This window comes from Vipera berus (genome assembly GCF_964194415.1).
Source record: "Vipera berus genome assembly, chromosome: 1".
NCBI lineage: Eukaryota > Metazoa > Chordata > Lepidosauria > Squamata > Viperidae > Vipera > Vipera berus.
In genome coordinates, this window is record NC_138202.1 from 242,101,853 (window position 1) to 242,124,951 (window position 23,099).

At 39.8% G+C, this 23,099-nt stretch overlaps 2 protein-coding genes across 11 annotated transcripts in view; one reads left to right on the forward strand and one right to left on the reverse strand.

The window, feature by feature from the left end:
* Positions 1-19,062, reverse strand: part of SYNCRIP (synaptotagmin binding cytoplasmic RNA interacting protein) — a 31,717-nt gene extending 12,655 nt beyond the window's left edge. For 3 of the 10 annotated variants that reach the window (XM_081313915.1, XM_081313914.1, XM_081313913.1), the window contains exons 1-10: positions 18,553-19,062; positions 16,975-17,134; positions 16,221-16,339; positions 15,995-16,102; positions 14,217-14,330; positions 13,949-14,125; positions 10,392-10,527; positions 9,202-9,407; positions 6,512-6,661; positions 4,002-4,123 (exon numbers count right to left, since the gene is read on the reverse strand). In XM_081313915.1, the coding sequence (XP_081170041.1) occupies positions 4,002-4,123; positions 6,512-6,661; positions 9,202-9,407; positions 10,392-10,527; positions 13,949-14,125; positions 14,217-14,330; positions 15,995-16,102; positions 16,221-16,339; positions 16,975-17,122 (1,280 nt within the window). In that variant the 5' untranslated portion in view covers positions 17,123-17,134; positions 18,553-19,062. The other 7 variants (XR_014024626.1, XM_081313917.1, XM_081313916.1 and 4 more) reach the window with 6 other exon arrangements.
* On the forward strand, positions 17,768-21,344 carry LOC308659873 (uncharacterized protein). Its single transcript, XM_081313921.1, has 3 exons — positions 17,768-17,847; positions 18,992-19,071; positions 20,741-21,344. The coding sequence occupies exons 2-3, from the start codon at positions 19,065-19,067 to the stop codon at positions 21,037-21,039; spliced, it is 306 nt and encodes a 101-aa protein (XP_081170047.1). The 5' UTR covers positions 17,768-17,847; positions 18,992-19,064; the 3' UTR covers positions 21,040-21,344.
* Positions 21,345-23,099: the final 1,755 nt, after the last annotated feature.

Genomic DNA, 23,099 nt, shown 5'->3' on the forward strand with positions numbered 1-23,099 from the left:
AGGCTTGGCATGTTAACTGCATGACTATTTCGGTTGTTGTGTATATTTATTTTGGATGTAAGCTGCAGAGGCAGTGACTGAGATGGGCAGCTATAGAAATTGAATGAATAAATGAATTAGAACCAGAATTTCCATCACTAAGTGAAATGTTTAGTGAGTTGCAACCAATTTATGAATTTTTTGTCATGGTTGTTAAGCAAATCAATGTAGTTGTTAAGTGAATCATACTATATTTAAACAAATCTGACTTCCCCACTGATTTTGTTTGTAGAAAGCAGTCTGGGAAGATCTCAAATCATGATCATATGACTCAAGATCTTGCACCCATCATAAATTCATGCAATTGCCAAGCATTCAAATTGAAATCCTATGACTGTGAGGACACTAAAACAGTCCTAAGCGTGAAGATTGGTTGTCACTTTTTCAGTGCTGCTGTAACTATGAACGGTAAATAAACAAGTGGTTATAAGTTAAGGACTTTCTGTAGATTTTTTTCTTTCCCATTCCGTATCAAACTTTCTATATTTTTATGTTTAAAGTTGAAACAACTTAGGATGACATATCTATGAAAAAAAACACTATATACTATACTATTAAAACAAAAGATAAGCAGTTATGGCCATCAAAACTCACTCTGTAAAAAATAGTTTCATACTAATAATGCAGGCAGACCAAGCATGTATTTTAACTATTAAAAAACAAATCTGATTCATGTTTTAATAAATTCACATTAAGATTATTTGAATTCTTCCAAAACTGAGTTCCATAGGGTATAACCCTGTTTATACTGTCTAAACCAGACATGTGAAACTCGCGACATCATGTGACATCACACGACGTATCGGAGCTTTTTCCCCATTGCCAGCAATGGGGTGGGCGTGGTTTCGTCACGACGCGTCTGGCCCGCAGGCCAGCAGTTTGAAACCCCGGTCTAAACTAAGAACCATTCAATTTCTTGAACAGAAATCATAATGGATTCCATTTTACAAGCCCTTAGGTTTTGGGGTATTATTATCCTCAAACTCTTAAGGTTCTAACATAACTACAAGTTACAGCTAATTTGCATACTGTCCTCCCCCATTTTTTTAAAGCGATTATTTATGTCACTTCTGCTGCAGTCATTAAACAAATCTCTGCAGGTTATTAAGCTTGACATTACATGACCTGGACTTGTGACTTCCTGCCAGGTTCCCCATTGACTTTTTGTCAGAAACTAGTTGAATCAGATTTATTTATTTTATTTTAATCCCATTTATATCCCGCCCTTCTCCGAAGACTCAGGGCGGCTTACAATTTAAAGCACAAATCAATGTGCTTAGCAATAGCCTTCATTCTATGTGTATGCTTGCTTATTAGGGCTTTCGCGCCCCCGCCCCCCCCCAAGCGGCATTATTACAAAGTCAGCTTATTGCCCCCAACAATCTGGGTCCTCATTTTACCTACCTCGGAAGGATGGAAGGCTGAGTCAACCTTGAGCCTGGTGGGATTTATTTATTTATTTAAATTCCATTTATATCCCGCCCTTCTCCGAAGACTCAGGGCGGCTTACAAGCTTAGCAGTAGCCTTCATTCTATGTATATGCCTGCTTATTAGGGCTTTCACACACACCCCAAGCGGCATTATTACAAAGTGGCATTATTACAAAGTCAGGATGCGAACCTGCACTAATTGCAGGCAGCTGGCGTTACTTAAGGAGGCATTAGCCCACTGCTCCACCAAGGCTCATCAGATAGCAGTTAAGCAGATCTGGCTTACCCACTGACAACCTGGTCACAAATTATGATTATATCGGGTGCTGCAACCTTCAAAACGTATACTGGCTGCAAAGTATCCTAATCACAATCCTGTGATAACTGCATTGACTGCAAGTTTGAGTACCAGTCATAAATCTATTTTTTCAGTGCTGTATAACTTTTAACAATCACTTAACTAGACATTCGGTAAGTGAGGATTACCTGTATATTTGCAGTATAGTTAACTGTGGTGCAACCTATATTAATTTTTTATACTTGCATAACAGGAATCATCATCATTTTTATTATTACTATTTAAAAATAAAACAAAACTGGGTTTTTCACATTCAGGAATAACCAGAAGAATTACTATATATTAGAAAGGTAAAACTATACCAGAAGAATTGGGGGTTTGGTGTGGAAGGACAAAAAAAAGGAGGGGAGGACCCTGTTGAGAAATTAGTACATAGTTTTAATTTTGTGTACATGATGAATAACCATTACCTCTCCTACTTTCTCTTTTTCCCCATACTATAAATTATGTCTAATTGGGTAATTTGTTAAAATTCTAATTAGATCTAATTTGACAACAATAAAAAAGAAGCAAGTCTAGATGGGGGGACAACAGGCTACAACTGAACCCTGGCAAGACCAAATGACTTTGGGTTCATGGAGCTTAGCTCGATGGGGCTGCACCACCCCAGACAGACCCGGTTCATATCCTGGACTTGCAACTCCTGCTAGAAGAGCAAGTGGCCGTCATGGCTTTGCAGAACTTTGATTGGTGAGCCAGTTTCATCCTTTCCTAAGTCAGGAGTCCCTGCGCTCAGTCATTCAAGCCCTAGTCATGGGGCTACCTATGAAGAGCATTCAGAAGGTTTAACTAGTGCAGAGTGCGGCAGCGTGGGCAGTCCCTGAGGTCCCTAAGATGACACGTTACACCACTACTACGTGAGCTGCACTGGCTGCTGGTCTGCTTCCAGATACAATTCAAAGTGCTGGTTATTATCTTTAAAGCCCTGAATGGCATGGATCTAGGCTACTTAAGGAACTCTCTTACCTCACTGGGAGTGGCTCGCCCCACCAACACTGGCAGAGAAGGTATGCTTTGGACCCTATTGGTCAAGGAATTCCAGCTAGCAGAGACCAGGAGAAGGGCCTTCTCTGCCATGGTTCCTGCTCTATAGGACATCTTACCCCTTGAGGTGAGATTGGCTCCCATCTTTCTGTCCTTCCCCAAGAGCCTGGAGACCCAGCTGTACTAGATGGCCTATGGCCTCTAACGAGGGAACACCACATTGGTGATGGTTGTTGAATTAAAAAGCAATCCTACCTCCCCCGCCTGCACATCCTGTTCCCTATCTTTTAACTATACCTTGATTTGGATTTCCATTTTTATCCTTTTAAAGAAACATGTTAGGTTTTTAATGTATTAATTATGGAAGCTGCCCAGAATCGTTTGCTATGAGATGGGTGGCAAATAAATACTACTGTCTCTGAAAGACAGTAGTATTTAATCACATCCATCGGTGGAGCTGCAGTTAGGCTATCACGAATATAGATAAAAATGGCAGCTTATATTTTAAAAAATACACGCTGCCCACAAATATTTTCATATCGATAAAGGAGTTCAGCTGATTTTTCTAACCAGAAATGTATTGATTAAACATTTCTCTACTTTGTTTTATTCAACTAGCCGACAGAAATGTTCTTTAATTCTTTGTGAAGTTTGACTCCAGAATATTGCTTTCAATGATTTAGAAAGTTTTTCTCAGGACCAATATATCAATTACTGCTCATGATTAATAAAGGCAGTATGTAAGAGTAAAATGAAGGAACAAGATAATGAACAGGCATTTTTAGGAACATTTAAGACATCCTCATGGTCAACTGTTTATCACTGCTGTTTTTAGTATTTTCACCCATTCCTATATTATTTCTTTTGGGGAAGGAAAAGAATTTTCACTTGATCACAACTACCTGAGATAATCCTCATACAAGATGGGATTCTAGTTTATCAATAGATATTAATCTGTTAACACAGTTCTCTCTCTACTATCAATAAAACAAAAGGCCAGCACTTATATTCTAGGAAAAGCGTGCATTAAAAAGGTGATATACTGTCAGCTATCATTATAGAATTCAAGTATACGTATATTTTCTTTCACATTACAATATAACCATTAACAGGTACATTATAGTTTAACACAAGAATTTTACATATAAAGTAGTAGTAAATGTATTAAAATCATGCTTTCCATCCTTACATTTGATTTTTGGCAGCTTGTCTCTGTGCTTTCCGTTCTTTCCTTTTCTGATCTGGTGGCTTTGCAAACACAATTTCTATATTTTCTCCTTCTAAATCTTTGCCATTCATTCCTTCCATAGCCTATAAAAAATATAATTTGTAATCATTTTTACCAAAGTAATCTTACAAATACAGCACACAAATTATAAGTACCGTAGTTTCCGGCGTATAAGACTACTTTTTAACCCATGAAAATCTTCTCAAAAGTCAGGGGTCGTCTTATACGCCCGGGTGCTGAAAATTTAGAGACAGGGCTGGCTGGAAAACCTGGAGCGGATCTCCCATTTAGTCTGCACAGGGAAAGCGGGACCAATTGGAGAAGAAGCTGCAGTCTGTGATTTTTTACAGGCTGGGGTCTGGGCGTCTTTCCTTCTAAAGTTGAAGAGCAGCTGTAGTCTATCCCAACTTGAAAGGCAGGTGGGGAAGGCAGCAGCCAGAGCAGTGGCTTAGCTCTAAGGACACATTTGACTCAGGAACTGGGCGGGCTGGCTGGAAAACCTGGAGCGGATCTCCCATTTGGTCTTTTTTAAAAAAAATCCCATTTATATCCTGCCCTTCTCCGAAGACTCAGGGTGGCTTACAATTTAAAGCACAAATCAATGTGCTTAGCAATACCCTTCATTCTGTGTATATGCCTGTTTATTAGGGCTTTCACCACCACCCCCCAAGCAGCATTATTACAAAGTCAGCTTATTGCCCCCAACAATCTGGGTCCTCATTTTACCTACCTTGGAAGGATGGAAAGCTGAGTCAACCTTGAACCTGGTGGGATGCGAACCTGCACTAATTGCAGGCAGCTGGTTTTACGTAAGGCTCTGCGCAGGGAAAGCTTTAGAGTGAATTAGGAAAAGTGAAAAAGTGAATTAGGAAAATAGGGAACGGTTGCTGGAATTGGGTATGTGTAGTTTAACGAAGAGAAGGGTGAGGGGTGACATGATAGCAGTGACCCAATATCTCAGGGGCTGCCACAAAGCAGAGGGAGCCAAGCTATTCTCCAAAGCACCTGAAAGCAGGACAAGAAGCAATCGATGGAAACTAGTCAAGGAGAGAAGCAACCTAGAACTAAGGAGAAACTTCCTGACAGTTAGAACAATTAACCAGTGGAACAACCTGCCTCCAGAAGTGGTGAATGCTCCAACACTGGAAGTTTTTAAGAAGAGACTGGACAGCCATTTGTCTGAAACGGTATAGGGTTTCCTGCCTTAGCAGGGGGTTGGACTAGATGACCACCAAGGTCCCCTCCAACTTCTTCTTCTTATTATTATTATTATTATAGTTTAATCCACTTGCACTGTTTTATGTTTACATGTTTGATGACAAACAGCCTTATGTTTATAAGTGACAGTTTTCCTACTAAGCACCTGCATGTCATAAGCATTTGAATTAAAATTACCATATTAAAATTAAATCTGATGTTTTTTAATTTTTATTTGGTGTGCGTTGGAAAAGGGGTAGTCTTATACGGCGAGTATAGCCCAAACCCTATAATTTAACAGGAAATGTAGGGGGTCGTCTTATATGCCCAGTCGTCTTATACGCCGGAAAATACGGTACAGTAGGAAAAATACCAATGGTATTATGTAGAACAGAGCCCCCTCCCAACCTTTGAGGCACCCGGGACTGGTTCTGTGGGGAGAGGTTTTTCCGCAGACCGGAGGGGGCGTGCTTTCGTGTGCTGCCTGCATCCCATAGATAGGACTTTGCCCGGTTTCTGGCATGCCGTGGCCTGGGGCCAGTCCACAGATCGGGGGTTGGGGACCCCTGATGTAGAACACACAAGATCACCTCCTCTCTCACTAAAGGCCATGTCAGTTTATTTCTTATTCTGGAATGAGTACCAACAAAGGTCATGGTACCCACTTCATACTTTAATTCATATTTTTTCTTTATAGAAATTGATACTAGTGTAAAATCTGAAGCAAACTGATTTACTTAGTATAATTTACTTGAGTTTACCTGTTTACTGTCCTGGCAACAGTTGCTCTGGTTTGCTCATTCTCAATAATTCTTCAGATTATTCATGAGGACAATGGGAACTAATGGCTTTAAAGTGGCACACTGCTGAGAGGATAATTAAGCCTTCCCTTATTTTTTCTTAGTAACAAACAGAACCCAAACCTGACCACACAAAATTGTAGCATAAATTTTAAGTTTATGGCAGATTTCTGAAGATATTGCCACCAAGAGTCTATTAATGATTGCAGCCTAGTATCAATGTGATAAATACCTGAGTGCTATTTTCGTGTGGTAGATAAGGTGTTGGGCTAGATACCAGGAAACCACAAATACTAGTTCTGCCTTACACATGAAAGGTAGTTGGGGAACTATAGGATAATTACGCCCTCTCAGACCAAACCCACTTACATAGTTATAGTGGGAAAACCAGAAAATGTATGCCACTTTGAATTCACAAAATCTAAATCTAAATACAAGTCTACTAAATAAATGAAACTGGGAATAAAAACATACCTTTACAGCACCATCACGTTCATCAAAATGAATAAAAGCATAATCTTTTAGCTTTTTCACCCTCTCCAGTTTTCCAAACTGACTAAAAGCCTTTTCTAGTATTTCTTCTGTGACTGAATTTGCAAGATTCCGTACAAATAACACTTTCACCTAAAACAAAGCATCACATGAGTTTACAGCGTTACCAGTATATTATTGTAAACAATAAAACAAGCATACATACTAGATATAGATAAGATTTTTCAAAAAGTAATTGTGATTTGGTTAAGTCATAACTGGACACAAATCAAGTGTCTTAATTTACAAATAATTTTCTTAGCTGGACTACTGTGATGCACTCTATGAGGGCTATACTTGAAGAGCATTTAGAAGCTTCAATTGGTCAGAATGTGGCAACTTATGTAGTTTTCGGTACACTGTGATATTCCTATGTAACACCATTACTGTGTGAGCTGCACTGGCTTCAGTGCATTCAATTCAAGCTACTTGCTATCACCTTGAAAGCCCTACATGGCATGGATCAAATTACTTGCAGGATTTCCTGTCTCTGATGGTTTACAGTACACGCAGTTCTCTGTTCAAAGTTATGATAACGCTGAACAAATGGTACCCATGCCTGCCCATTCGTAGCAGCACCTCCCCCACAAATCACATTAGTTTTCACTAACATGACATTTTTTACCTAGGCCGTTTTACTTAGGCCTTTGCTTCATTCCATCCAATCTGTCATTCTTACCAACCTTTTTTCCCTTTTTTGGGGGGGGCACGATGGCTCAGGAGTTAGAGAGACTGGGCTTGTCAGCTAGAAAGCCGGCAGCCCAGGTTCAAAACCCGAGCGCCATGCGATGGGGTGAGTGCCTTCTTCGTCCCAGCTCCTGCCCACCTAGCAGGTTGAAAGCATGCAAATATAGATAGGCACCACTTTCGTGGCCACGTGACTGTGGAAATATCTTTGGACAGCGCTGGCCCAATGGCCTTGAAACAATTGAGCACTACCCTCTATAGTCGGCAATGACCAGCAAAGTAAAATCTGCAGGGACTCCTTTATCTTTTTTCCTTGGTTTTATTGTAATTTCTTTGTTCAATTTGTTATGAGCTACCCAGAGAACGGAGTTGGGCAGCATACATATTTAATAAATATTTTTTTTATCAATTTATTATTAATGGAGCTAAGGCAAAGGTCAGGTTCCGTGGAGAAAGGTTTTTCCACAGACCAGAGAGTGCATGGTTTTGTGTGCTGCCTGCATCCTGCAAATGGGGCTTTGCTGGTTTGTGCGGCCCAGTGCCTGGCATGCTGCGGCCCGGTACTACTCCACAAACTAGGGATTGGGGAGCCCTGAGCTAAGGTTTAACTGCTACAACAGAAATGTGAAGATATTATTTGCTTCAGTAAAGTCCCAAACTGATTAGGTGCATGATCCTTAAATAAAAGTGGAACTTAACATCAATAATTAACAAAAGCCCCACCAGTCACAGCTGTAGAATTTAGTGCATCATTTAGATAAATGAAGATATTAAGGCTAAACAAAATAGTAGTTTCTCACTGAGACCAAACAAGTTTTAATTCACTCTCTGAATCTGTGCCAGTTATGACCATTCAGCTAACCAGTCTAGCTTGATGCATGACCAAGCAAAAAACAAAACAAAACAGGTATTCGTTCACTAATAACTAATCTCCACTCAGGATTGAAGTAAATTTCAAGGTAACAATGTCTAAGTAATAAACTCTTAAAATACAACATTTCTCTTTTTATCCCAAATCTATCAACACTGTTACTCTCAACAATTTGGATATAAACATGACTCTACAAGGAGCAAGGAAGAGTATTTGCTCCTTTTAAAAGTCATTCCACAGAGTCAAAGGACTTGTGAAGACAATAGTGGAGCTTTAGAAGGAAATAACACATCCAGGAGAGCAACAAATCTTTTCACCAAGTCAAATGCCATTAATGAAGAGGAGCCTTTCTATAAATAAAAGGTAAGCCCGGGATTCAAATCTATCATTTCCATGCAAATTAACTAAGTTTCTTGAAAAACCCATAATTGCTAGTGAAGAATCCCTGTAGCTTGTGTTCACTGAAAAGCTTGCTGTAACCTTTGCTCAGAAAAATCAAGGGAGGTAACCAAAGAAAACATATCATATTGAGAATATAACATAAGAAAATAAACAGAAATTTAAGAATATAAAGTGACAATACTGAATGCTATGCTGTAACAGACTTCACTGCCATAGCAAAAAACAGGAATGGTGGAATGGGTCCCCCACATTAAAAAATGTATGCGCTCACAACCTTTTGGCAGGGTCACACCCTGTAGAAAAAATAAAGAAACCTAGTGTTTTATCAATGAATTAAGATATTATGAGATCGAATAAGAAAAGGGCTTAGGGAATATTTCATATTCCAAGGATGAACATATTTTTATGACATATTGTTAATTATCAAAACTAAAATATGAAACAGCATTATAGAAGTAACTAATAGTTACTGGAAACTTCTATGAAAACAGATTATAAAATTTGTATAAATTATTTTGTGTAAAACATCCCATTCAGAGCAGGGGCAGTAAATGTTAAATTGACTATTTTATAGAACAGAATGTATATCCTTATGATGTACATCAACAGTCACAATCTCACAAATCAGCAGAAACAAATGCATGCTATTCTCATTGTCCCTGTAAATGTTTACCTTTGCCATCACTTCAGGATCTGGATCTTCTATGGGGTCAGCCCATTCAACTGTAACAACATTACCCCAAACTTTCACTTTTCCACTCATTAACCTACGCCTGGCTTGAGCTGCTGTTTTGTGATCTTCATATTCAAGGAAACAAAAGCCTCTGTTCTTTTTTTTGTCATCAGGTTGGTGATACAATATTACATCTGTGAGACCCTCTGAAATTTAAGCCAGTCATATACATTTAACTGAACCGTTAATTATAAGTAGAATATAACAGTTATTAAAAATAAAAAATGACATTGTTTTAATAGCTAGCTGTAACCATTTCCCTTTTATATTTGTCCAATATATTTGCTGCCAAATGGAGACATGTAAGAGAGTATTACTCCAAAGTACCAGGGGTTTTTATTGTGCTTGTGGTTTTTTTTAAGTTTTGTTTTGTAATATGCCCAGTGTTGTGGTTCATAGTATTGGCATCTATATTAATCTTTCATAACTGTTCCTCTCTGCAAAAAATACATGCAGAACTATACTGTAAAGAAACTGAATTTCCCATTTAAACTATTGTTTAACAAAGAGAATCAGCTCCAATTTCAAAGCACAAAGCACTTAAATGGGTTTGGACATGGAACCTAATGAAACAGCTCAATCAATAAATACAGTATTTAAGTCACACTAAACCAAGTTGGTACACAAGACCATAGAATTGATGTGATGTCATGACATTTTCATCTTCTAAATCAGGCATGTCCAAGCCACAGCCCATAGGCTGCATGCAGTTCCACAAGGTCTTTTAATATTATTATGTGATCTATATACATTAACTATGTTACATATTTTATATGTGGTTCAAGACAATTCCTCTTCACTCAATGCGGCCCAGGCAAGCCAAAAGATTGGCCAACCATGTTCTAAACGCTTTATGGATTTTATGACAAGAACAATATGTCCCCTCTAAAATGGTTGCTGTTCCAATAGCCAACCAACTCCACTCCCAGAGCATGCAATGTAAATGCTGAAATAAAACTGGGAATGGTCTCTCAAACTTCAGCTTAAACAATTCCCATCACTCTCTAACTTTATCCTTTATGATCTCAGTTTACAATGTCATCATCATCCAACATCAGCCGAAAGATGGTGATAAAGTTCATCACGGATCACTTTAATAGCAATTACATTACTAGCACTTAGCAACTTACCTGTTACTTTGCTAAATTCTTCTACAATTTGCTCCTTGGTTTTACTCTTAGGGATAGAGCCAACAAAGAGCCTATTATTGGCCACAGAGATACATACTCCAATGTGTTTACCAGAACGAATTTCATGATTGTTATACTAAAAGAAAGAAAGTTATATAACAAATTACTCTTGTACCCATTATACTTGATAGGTTTGGCTCATATTGCTTAAGGGTCTTGAATGTTGTCCAACTCTTTCTCTTACATGACAACTGTACAGACTATACAGCTACATTTAAGAATGAAGGTACTAAGAACACTAACGATAAAGAATTGTGAGGGAATGTAAAGACTAATAACTCTAGCACAGAATAAACTCCAGTCTACAAACTATATGTGCAATCTATTATTAATAATACAGGTCAAACAAAAAACATGCAAAATGCATTTATAACAAGCAGATACATGGAAAAAATGCAGGGCACTCTTGACCTCAAAACATGGAAAATCTGATACCATCTAATAGTGGCCATTCACATCTGCTGGAACAAGGAAAATACCAAGTGGAATCTGAACACAGTTAACCTGCCCCTCCTGACTTTCAAAAAGTATGACAGTTAGAACAGACCAAACATTAGCTTATGTTTATTTATATTTATATTTATTTATATTTAAATTTATATACCATGTTGCAGTAGGATTCCTACCTATTTAAGCTACATTTCATCTAAAGTAAAACAGAGGCATTCTTCTGAATGAATGAACAATGAATGAAAGAAAAAGAGCCAGTTTGGTATTGTTAAGTTCTTGCCTAGACCTCCCTTACTCATGAAAGCCAGATGGGTAACTTTGGGCCACTCTCTCTCTCAACTAACCTACATGGCAGGGCTCCTGTTCTGAAGAAAAATAGGAGGTGGGACTATTAGGTATGTTCTCTGCCTTGGATGGATACTTAGTAATTTTTTATGCTTCAGTAACTAGACACCTCATTTCCACTGTCAACAGAGGATTAACCTAAAGTTAGAGACAGACTTCATAAACTCACAGGAACCAATGACACATAACGTGATCATGATTAATATTAATTCTTGCTTAGTTCAGGTGGAATTTTCTTACTAGTTTTTAAATAGAGCTAAGTGGGTTTATTTAGGACTGGCTAATACTTAGATCAGGGTTGTTAAAACTGCTGGCCCGCGGGGCTGGATGAGCCATGCTGAAACCGCGCCCACCCCATTGCCGCAATGGAAAGTCATGATATGTCGCGACATGTCACGTGATGTTGCGAGTGTGACACCCCTGGCTTAGATGGAAAATAAATAGAAAAATCCCACAATAGGGGGGGAAAAACCCAGAAGTCAACAGTAACAAATCACTTCCATATTGTTGTCAAGAGAACTAACTACATAGTTGTTTTCACCAGAAAGCTCACGTTTTTACTTTTCAGTGTAAATTCCAGAAATTCGGTGGCATGTCATAACTCACAAGGAACAATATACAAGTAGTCCTCAACTTATGATGTAACTGAGACTGGAATTATGTTTGCACATCATGTTGGTTTTTAAACTGGTCATCATGTGACTAATCAATTTTATGACATTTTTTTTGTGATAGTTGCTAAGCAAACCCATTGTCAGCAGTGGGTGTTTTTTCCTGGAAACTGGAAGGCCAGATTCCTGCAAAAAAAAAGTCATAAATTGCAGTCACGTGACTGTGCGATGCTGCAAACAGCCATAAATATGAGCTGATTGCCAAGCACCCCAAATGCTAATCATGTGACAGAAGGTGGCCATAGGAATTTGGAATCTGGGTCTTAAATGCCTTTGGGTAGGGGAGATCATAACCGTGATCAGCCTTGAGTTGAGAACTAACTGTATCAAGAAACTGTAAGTTAAAAATAGCAAAAGTAACTCTACTAGTAATGTAAGAAGTGAGGGACGATTAGACATCAATTAGAAAATGAAATTCAATTCTAGGTCTTAATTTTTATCACAAATGAGAATAAGATTCCTAGAGTACTTAAGTCAAACATAATATTTTGTTGTCAATTGGTTTACTTTATGCTTTTTATACACAATATATGTTATAGATCTGTGTACAAAATTTTCTTGCAATAGATCCTAAAAGAGAACATTCCAAAAAACACCAGACACATGTTAGACCCAATAAATGTAATTGATCTTTCTCTAATCAAAACACTTTTTTCTGTTGTTGGAACTAACAAATCCCATGAATAAAACACCAGAAGTATCTTTTTCCCATACTCCATGCTTCCAATATAACACCAAATAATATGTGCCAACAACCACTCAAATCTGAAGCACCCAAGCTTCTATACGATTCTATCACTTCCCAGAAAATTCCATGGCAACATAAAAGTCAATGTTTCTTTTATCATAGAGAATAAAGCAGATTTCACACCTAACCATGGTCAAATACTAATTGGACTGTCAAAAATTTTGAATAAAGGACAGAAAACAGCAGCACTATTTAAACTTATGCAAGAAGGAAAGGTTACACTTAGTAGGACCTTTAACAAGTTTACCAATATTTTCACTATTCTGTTGGAAAATTGGTGTATGCTTAAATTTACTAATGATCAAGTCATGGCACTAGAGAAAAATACCAGTCAGTTTTACCTAATATACATTTTTAACATATTCTTGTAGTTTCTAAACCAGTTATATAGAAATGTAACACATTTACTATAAAATAAGTCCAATTGAATTTGTTTCTAAGCAAGCTACTTCTCAGGACTTACAGGTAGTAAAATGCATATACCGTGTTTTCCCTAAAGTAAGCCCTACCCCCTAAGCCCTAGCTTGATTTGGGGGGGAGGTAATATAAGCCCTACCCCAAAAATAAGCACTAGTTTTGGGGCAAGGCACACACCTAAAAATCAAACTAGGGTGATGGTGGAGCTGCCCCATGCGCCCCACACCCACTTACCTTGCAGCCAAGCCTCTCCTCGCCAGCCAACTTCTTCTGCAGCCAGGCCTCCATTTCTCAGTCACAGGTCTTTCCGGAAGGCCTCTGCAGCAGAGAACTGAGCTATGGATTGAATCTATAGCTCAGTACTCCACTGTATAGGCCTTCCAGAAAGGCCAGACTACAAAATGTAGGCCGGAATGCAGCCGCTCCTTCGGATGCAGAAGAAGTGGACTGGCTGGGCAGGGCTGCCAGAGGTAAGACACCCCCCCCCCCCACAAAAATAAGACCTGGTGCTTCTTTTGGAGGTCAAAAAAAAGACCTGGTCTTATTTTGGGGAAACACTGTATTACTGAAAGCTAGAGTCAGATAAATATTCCCCTCTTTAAAAATAATCTGTCATTCCTGGCTTAATATACATTGCCTTTAAATAGCTGTATACCAAAAATACCATTTGCTGAGTATTACAAATAGAAATGATAAAAGTCTTAAGTTTTAATATGTTCAGTAGCAATACATAGATTTCTGAAAGCCACTAGGTTTAATAATCAATTCCATTCTGTACAACATAAGCAGAAGATTAAGACATTTTTACACAATCAGGAATCACAGTAGTTAATTTTAAGTTCTCACAGAAAATATGAAAAACTTACCAATTTAACAGCTTCCTGAGCTGCCTCTTTGTTACAAAAAGTGACAAAAGCATATCCCCTGTTTAGACCTGTCAGGGGATCCATCATTAAGCGGAGATCCCAAATAGGTCCAGCTTTTTCAAATAATGGAACAAGTTCATCTTCAAACAAGTCCCTTGGAATTTTACCCACAAATATCTGCAACAATAAATCAAACACATTTTTTTCCAAAAACTGAGATTTAAACAGAGAAACGTATTATATTCTCCCCAAATATTGCATCTCTTACCTCAGTGCCAACAGAAGGCTGTTGTCCTGAATAGACACACTCTGGTGGAGGGCCACCATACTTCCTCTGTCCAGTTGTCACATCAAGTGTATAACCCGTTCTCTCCAAAAGAGCCTTCAAAGAGAGTTATAAACCAAGTACAATCAATTAATGAATAGTAACAAAATATTCCAATAATATAGAGGTATTTATTCTGTAGGTTCTCTAACCTATGTAAAAAGTCTGCCTTAAACCTAGTTTTCCTATTAGGTCATGCAACTGATATGTCAAGTGTGTCTATCTAGCAAATCTAATATCAGAACATAAACCACTTGACTAAGAACCAATGTAAAGCCAAAAGTAAATCTTTCTCTTCTAATCTCAAATATTTTACACAAAGTGCCCCAATTGCTTGTAAAACATCTGAGAACTTGGATTGTGAAGAAATAATATAACATCTAAAGCAATAATTCTTGTAGATGCCTTTTTTTTCCTACAGAACTAAACTACTAGATGTCTACATGCATCATCTTACAGTACTGCCAGTTACATTTCAAATGCTGATTCAATTAGAAAATTCTATGTCTTTAGATTCTGGAAGATTTAATTTATGGATCAAAAGATGAAAGATGTAGAATCCTCCTTTCAGAGAAATGAAGTTAAGAGAACATAGGTTTCTGCCACAACTGAAGCAGTACGTAGTGCAAGAGAAGTTGCTGCAACTTGTTATAGAAGTTTTTACTTTCCCTCAAAGGAATTGATAGATGGATATATGATAAGAAGCATGCATCCCTCGACCAGGGGTAGGCAACCTTGGCTCTTTTATGACTCGTGGACTTCAACTCCCAGAATTCCTGAGCCAGCCATGCTGAGGAGAAAGGGAGGTTTCCAAGCTGAGCCATGCTGGCTCAGGAATTCTGGGAGTTGAAGTCCACGAGTCATAAAAGAGCCAAGGTTGCCTACCCCTGCCTTAGACACTATTAAAGACTTCATCCCCTGCAAGCACATACATTTCAATTTCACTCAACAGTATAACTTGGTAATGCAGTAATTAGGAAGGGAAAAAATGAAACCCAAAATAATAAAACAAAATTTAATAAGTCAAAGGAATGGATCCATACTGCGTGTAAATGTCATGTTCAAATTATTTAATCATTTCATTGAGCATATTACTCTGGGTTTATTCATGACAATAAAAATACTTTTTGTAATTTTTCCTGCTAGAACCAGCTGAGATATTTGTGAGATATATTAAAGAGATTCAAGATCAGGGAGGCACATGCTGTTCATTAACTGCTGAAAACTTAGCAGTACTGAACTATTTGTACTACCAGGTTGTGTTAAAGTCACAACTGCTGGTTTATAAATCAAATTTCAGGTTACACTGCCAATGAAATGGCACTAAAATTTCATGACGTCCTTTATATCAGTTATTCATATATCCTCCAAAAGCAAGATATAAATAAATCCTTCAAATTATAGTGCCATCATAAAATGTAAGAAGATCAATACAGAATGCAGATTATACTCTCCTAGTGTTATTTTAGGTTCCTGAAGTACATTATCAATGGCACCTCCCTTAACAGATATAAAAGAAAAACTGGATTTATATAGAAGACTACATGGTAAAATGCACAAATGACTGCTACTAAAATGTATTCCAAATATAAAAACTGAATTGATAATCAGCACTGTAGGTAATATTATGTTTTGAATGACATGAATCTTCAGCAAAAAAGTGGCTGTATTCATACTATTATAGTGTCATTGGCTTAAGAAAAAGTTTCTTAAAAACATACCTTGATTTTTGCCTCATCTGGTCCTTTGTTGGTATCTGCCACTTTGGTCCCTTGTTTTTCTCGTTGTCTATATGTTTTCATGACGCCACATAAAAAGGCACTTTTGTTCTAAAAATAAATGATATGGATTGAAAAAAATGTGACTAAATTTCATCAGTCGAAAATCAAGTGCTTTCGGTATATATGCTGAAATAAATTAAACAGAAATACTTCCATGGTACATTACCTGAACATGAGAGAGATCACTGTCTTTAAATTGTTGAAGCACTGCCAGTGCACCTTCTTCATTAAATTCCTTTAAAGCTTCAATAGCTCTTTCATCTAAATCACTGTGAGCAACTAGTTCTAGAAAAAGAAATATTTTATTTAAGGATGTCTCACTTAACTATTGTGATATTCAGAAATAAATCTTCTCAAATTAATTACCAGTTATTAATTGCGATGTTGGGGATTTTTCACATACTAAAATGCCAAAAACATTTTTATTTTATTCCTACTGGAACTTGAATATTTAAGAAATTCTAGAAAAACTTATTGAATCTGAGTAATACTTTTTTGTTCCTAAAACTAACTGATCAAAACTCTCAACCATTCTACTGCACTTCAAAACTATGCTTCAGGACCTAACTGAAAACACTGTACTGCCATTACACCCAGGAATCCAAGCAGTGAATCAGAAAGAAGAGACATACAATTACTACTTCACTACACAGTCCTCCAAAGACACACAACCATAGTCCAATATGAACTATTCCTAAGGATTTATATTCCAACTGCTTGCCCTCACCACCACCCCTTCACTCAGTGCCAAAAACTACTCTAAACTAATAGAAACATTGCGTATTAATATTGATCACCCAAAATTAAGAAAACTGCAGTCCCCATACTTTTTTGTTTGGAAACCACAAAAAGTTGCTATTTTAGCCCAAAGCAAGGAAAGTCCAATAGAAAATAGTGAATTTGCAAGTTTTACATCTTACCTGCAACGTAAATTTCATCTAGTTTTTCAGCAACTTTCTGTGGTAAACCAGCATCAAGCAATGTCTGGAAATGCTCAGAATGGGCAACTGCAGCAGTAGTATCCATGGGCTCTTCAGTACCATTCCCATTAACATGTTCAGAAGCCATGTTTCCAGATATCTGTTCAAACGCAATAAGCATAATTAAGCTAGAGACCTTAAAGCCAAACAATTCGGGTGTCAATATATGCAGCTGTCTACAAGGTACTTGCAAAGTTTCATCCATTTTCCCTACCGCTTTGGAAATCAGAAAGCTTACAATCTTTTTTTTTTTCCCAAATGAAAGAACCTATAGTGCAAAGCAATATCCTGAAACCACTGCCAAACTCTGACTCACGTCTCTCTCTGAAGCACGCCCTAGAAAGCTCCGACCAAGTTATAACTAGAACAAGCAACAAACGGCGGGGGGGGGGGGAAACGGGCAGACACCACCGCCATACAGCCATCCACTCTACCTCCTTTCGCCCTAGCTGCTCTGTACTACCTCACGAGACCCGTTCCCTGCTTACATTCAAGATGTATCGCCCTCTCTGACAGGGCCTAAACCGCCAGGCCAAAGGAACAAAGCGCTCTCTAATCCGCGCCCAATCGAGGTGGCGGCGGCTACTGCCGCCATAAGTCTGAGAGAAAACACGTGCTCGGCGCGTTCAAATGTCTTACAACTTCCTCCAGCGACCGACTTCCCTTCCCCCCCCCCCGCCGGAAAAGCAGCCTTGCCCTCTCACCCCCCCCCCTTTTTTTCCCTCCGGGAGAAGAATTGCAACACCGCGAGCCCTATTTCGCCACGCGGATTGGGGGTGGGGGTGGTGTGGAAGGAGAAAAGCGAGAGAGAAGGTAAGAGAAGAAAATGAGCGCTCGACATCTGTCCGGCTCTTCCCTCCTCCTCCTCCTCCCACCCCGGAACAATGCATACAAATCACAGCTCCTCTGCCGCCGCCGCCGCCGCCGCCACCACCGCCCCGCCATGCGCTTCCAACTCCTGAGCGGAGAGTTCGCTCCCAGGCGAACAGCTTCTCCGCCGGCCCACCCGTTACGTGACCCCGAGGGCAGGCGGCAGCCCCAACCCCACCGCCACATCGGCGGCGCCGCCAGTCCCTGCCCTGCTCCTTCCTTCCCACCCCACCCCACCGGCGCCTCGTGGCCAATGAATGGCGCTGGCGCCGGGACAATGAGGCACTCCGAGCCTGATCGAGGACGGGCAGAAGGCAGGCAAGCACGCGGAAGGGGTCCCGCTTCCACGCCATGCCTTCGGCCTAGCGTAGCCTCCAGCCAGGAGTCCCGAATGTCTCGCAGGTGGTGGCGGCGGCGGCACTCGCTGCACTGGACAGGCCGCTGGCTCAAACCGTCCTCTTTGTTTAAGCCCCGCTCCATTTTTGGCCAAGGCCTGCTGCCCCCGGGCGCCTTTCCCCTCGCGGTGTCTCCAGTCCGCGCCCGCCGCCTCCTCCTCCTCCTCCCCGGGAGTTTTTTTTGGGGGGTCTCCTTTTTTCATGCCTGACTCCCCTCCCTCCCTCCGCCTGACAATCCCTGGCGGCGGCTGACCTGTGTGGGCGAGCGGCGGGGGTGATGAATGGTGAGCGAGAGAGCTCCGGAGGGGGTGGTGGGGGCGCAGTGAAGGAGCTGCCCCTTCTCCGCTCCCTCAGCGTGTCCGGAGAATGTGCAGGAGCCTGCGTAAAATGGCGGCCGCTCGAGCGCTCACGCCGCTGCTGGCACCAGCCAACCCCAGCCCCCTTCCACTCGGCTCAGGCAGGGAGGGAGGGGAGAGGCGAGGAGGAGGAGGAGGAGGAGGCGGTGCCGCGCGCGCGCTGGCGCAGCCCCAACGCCGGGGTCTCCCGAGCCGCTCCACAAGGGTTATTTGCCCCGCCTGCTGCTGGGGAGCTGAGCTCGGAAGCAGGCGGAAACCAACCAGCTGGCGCACGCGCGCCTAGACACATCCCTCGCGGAGCACGTTGCGTAGGAAGTTCATCCTCCTCTTTGACAGGCACCCGGTGGAGGCTGGAAGGTTGGAAGCCTTACGGGGATTCCCTCGAGATCCTGAGCACTCCCCGGTGCAAATGAATGGTAATTTTATTCTCAGCTGCTTTTGTGACAGGCTTATTCGCCTGTGTGTGTGAGTAATGAATTTTTTATGGCTTTGTGTTGTATTGCCGAGATCATGAACAAGAATACTAATTACCATAGGTGGCATATAAATATTGGAAAAATTCAATACTGTAGTTAGGGAAACATCGCACCATTTAGAATGCATTCAGATCATTACAACAGCCTCCATGGCATGCTCCCAATTCAAGTGCAGGTAGTAGTCCTCAAGTTACGACCACAATTGAGCCCCAAAATTTTTGTTGCTAAGTGAAACATTTGTTAAATGAGCTTGCCCCATTTTATGACTTTTCTTGCCACAGCTGTTAAGTGAATCATTGCATTTAAGTTAGTAACCTGGTTGTTAAATGAATCTGGATTCCCCATTGACTTTGCTTGTCAGAAGTTTGCAAAAAGGTGTTCACATGAGCTCAGGACAAGCCACTTGCCAAGCGCCTGAATTTTGATCATATGACCGTGGGGATGCTGCAACGGTCGTAAATATGAAAAATGGTCTTATGTCACTTTTTCAGTGCCGTTGCAACTTTGAACAGTCACTAAATGAACTGTGGTAAGTCGACTACTTGTAATTTACATTATTGTTATAAATCAGTTAAGCATTTCAACACAGCAGTAATAAAGCACAATGTGAACACAAACGTCTGCAAATTAGTATTAAAAAGGGCAGGTTTTGTGAACATTTGATTATGCACGATCAAGTTTTCCACTTCTAGTAACCATATAGTTTTTTCCAGAATCTGTCCCTACCCTGATCTTTCAGGTCTTCCAAAGGTGCACTCGTTACCATTGTAACTGAGTGCATCCACTTTGCTGCTGGTCTTCTGCACCCTTTTAAACAAGATGCAGTTATGTAGGTAACTGCAATAGCTTCTTCTTGTTTGTAACTTTCATTCTGACTTTTTAGTAAAAATAAATGCAAAATTACAGCATACTGTACAATCTGTCTCTCCTCTTTGTATACTCTGAAGGGTTGTTATACCAAAACAATTTTTGAATCAAGCTACAACAGGGGTGTCAAATTGCTGGCCTGCAGGCCGGATACGCCATCCGGAAGCCACGCCCACCCCATTGCCGGCAATGGCAAAATAGTCCTGATACGTCTTGTGACGTCATGTGACGGCACAAGTTTCACTTGTCTGAACTACAGTAAAGCCTCCATAGTTGATGACCTCCCTACATTGACAACCTCCCTAAGTTGATCAAATTTTTGTAGACAGACATACACTATATGTAAACAACAGAAAGCCAACCTCTCTATGTTGATCACCTCTTAAGTAGTATCTTGACCACCTGGACCTTCACACAAGCTATTAATTTACTCTCTATAACTTAACCAGTTGAGTCCAGTCTGCACTAAGGGCAAGAAAAGTGAAATGCAAAATTGGTAGCAATGAATTTCTTTTGAGAAGAAAATCAAACAATACAATATTTTTGACTTTGATTGGGCAGTTTAGCCATGATAATTATGGATTCATTTCATAATATAAATTGCACAAAGACTTACTTTTTTTTTCCCTTTTCAATTTTTCTTCCTGTTTCCGATCAATAAAATAGTAGCCAATGGTAAAATGAAACGAATATACACACAACACAGACATATGCAAGCCGTTTTACTCATTTTGCCTTGCAGTAGCCATCAAAACAAATACTCGGAATAAATTTCAGCCTGAAACAACACAGAAGTGCTTCAAGAAAGCTGGATTTGTTACAACCCAAGAGCAAAATGTTGCAGCCCTGCTCGTCAGCCTACTTCCCATGGCGGAATTTGAGGGAGTAGATTTTGAAGATATTGTTGCAACGGATGACGACGTGGCAGTCTGCAATGAACCTGACCTAGAAGCAATTTTCCAATCAGTATTGACCAAGGTACAACCCAGCGGAAAAGTGCTGGAAGCAACTGATGAAGCAGAAGAATTAAGTGAAAATTAGGTGAGGACACTGAAATTGCAGATATTCCAAAAAGAGAGGATGTTAGCCATTTAATAATGTTAAAAGTCATTTGCTATGGAAAAATGCCCAGGTATTCTGACTGATATAGCCAGCATTGGGAGTGTTCTCCTACCTTCATAAAAAAAAACAAGAAACATACTGACGTTTTTTCAAAAGAACGAACAAACCGTAAGAAAACCATATGCAAATGTATTGATTTTGTATGATACAGTACTGTATGAATGATTTTCTTGTGTTTTCACTGTTTCTGTGTGACATTCTCTAATAAAAGTTGTACAATAAAATGAGGCACATGTACATAACAGTACAGTTGTTCCATATGTTGACAACCTCCATATGTTGACCACTTTCCTTCAGTCCCTTCAGTGGTCAACATTCATAGGTTTTACTTTACTTTAAATCCACTAATTTAAAAAAAAATGTAGAAGATTTAGGGCCCTTTATAGCTGTGGATATTCACAAAGTTCTGGCTATTGCAGCATCCCCCCAGTTAACATGATCATAGCTTTTAGTGTTCCTGGCCAGTTTACCACAAGCAAAGTCAATGAGGAAACCAAGCAGGAAGCCAGAAATCGCTCCTAATACATTATACTGCAATAATTTTTAAATCAACAATTGTTAAAACCAAATCAATAGCAATATGATTTTGGGACATTTAATGTTCGTTCTGGTTACATCACGGCACTACCTTTGTCTCAAAGGATGGCCCAACGGATCATAGGTTATCTAGTGTTATATAAATCTATAGGCCCAATACAATTAAGATACTTAAAATTTATAGTTTAAAGACTAGAGGCCACATATTAGGAAAGGGAAAATTGGGAAAAAACTACATTTATATTAATAATAATAATAATAATAATAATAATAATAATAATAATAATAATAATAATAATAATAACAACAACAACAACAACAATAATAACAATAATAACAATAATAATTTTATTTATATACCGCCCTTCTCCCGAAGGACTCAGGGCGGTGAACAGGGCAGACATATAAAAATACAAAAATACAAAAGTTAAAAAGAATTAAACCTATGCCCAAGCTAAAAACAGTAAATACATATATTAAAAATAACAATAAAAACCCAACCCATCCCCCATCAGGCCAAGCCGGCTTATTCAAATAAATGTGTCTTCAGATCGCGTCGGAAGGAGCGAAGGTCGGGCGCCATCCGGAGCTCAACCGGCAACCAATTCCATAAATCCGGGGCGCCCACAGAGAAGGACCTCCCCCTGGGGGCCACCAAACATTCTCTGATCGGTGGCACTTTGAGGAGGCCCTCTCTGTGGAAGCGCACAGGGTGGAGGGAAGTTGATGCCGGCAGCAGGTGCTCCCTAAGGTACTCCGGACCCATGCCATGTAGGGCCTTAAACACCATTACCAGTACCTTGAATCTCACCCGGAAGACAACTGGTAACCAATGCAGCTCACGGAGCAGAGGTGTAACATGGGAGTATCGGGAGACTCCCAACACAACTCACGCGGCTGCATTCTGTACCAGTTGGAGCCTCCGAGTGGTCCTCAAGGGCAGCCCCATGTAGAGAGCGTTGCAGTAGTAGTAGCCTTTTGGAGGCAAAAGATTTTGTTTGAGGATTCCAGCAGTACACAGCTATCCATCATTTAGAGGGGAGCTAATAATACCTCCAAGATCATGGCATCCGGCCCTCTCAATTCCTGGCAAATAGATGGGGAAGAAATAATAATAATAATAATAATAATAATAATAATAATAATAATAATAATAATAATAATAATAATAATAACAACAACAACAACAACAATAATAACAATAATAACAATAATAATTTTATTTATATACCGCCCTTCTCCCGAAGGACTCAGGGCGGTGAACAGGGCAGACATATAAAAATACAAAAATACAAAAGTTAAAAAGAATTAAACCTATGCCCAAGCTAAAAACAGTAAATACATATATTAAAAATAACAATAAAAACCCAACCCATCCCCCATCAGGCCAAGCCGGCTTATTCAAATAAATGTGTCTTCAGATCGCGTCGGAAGGAGCGAAG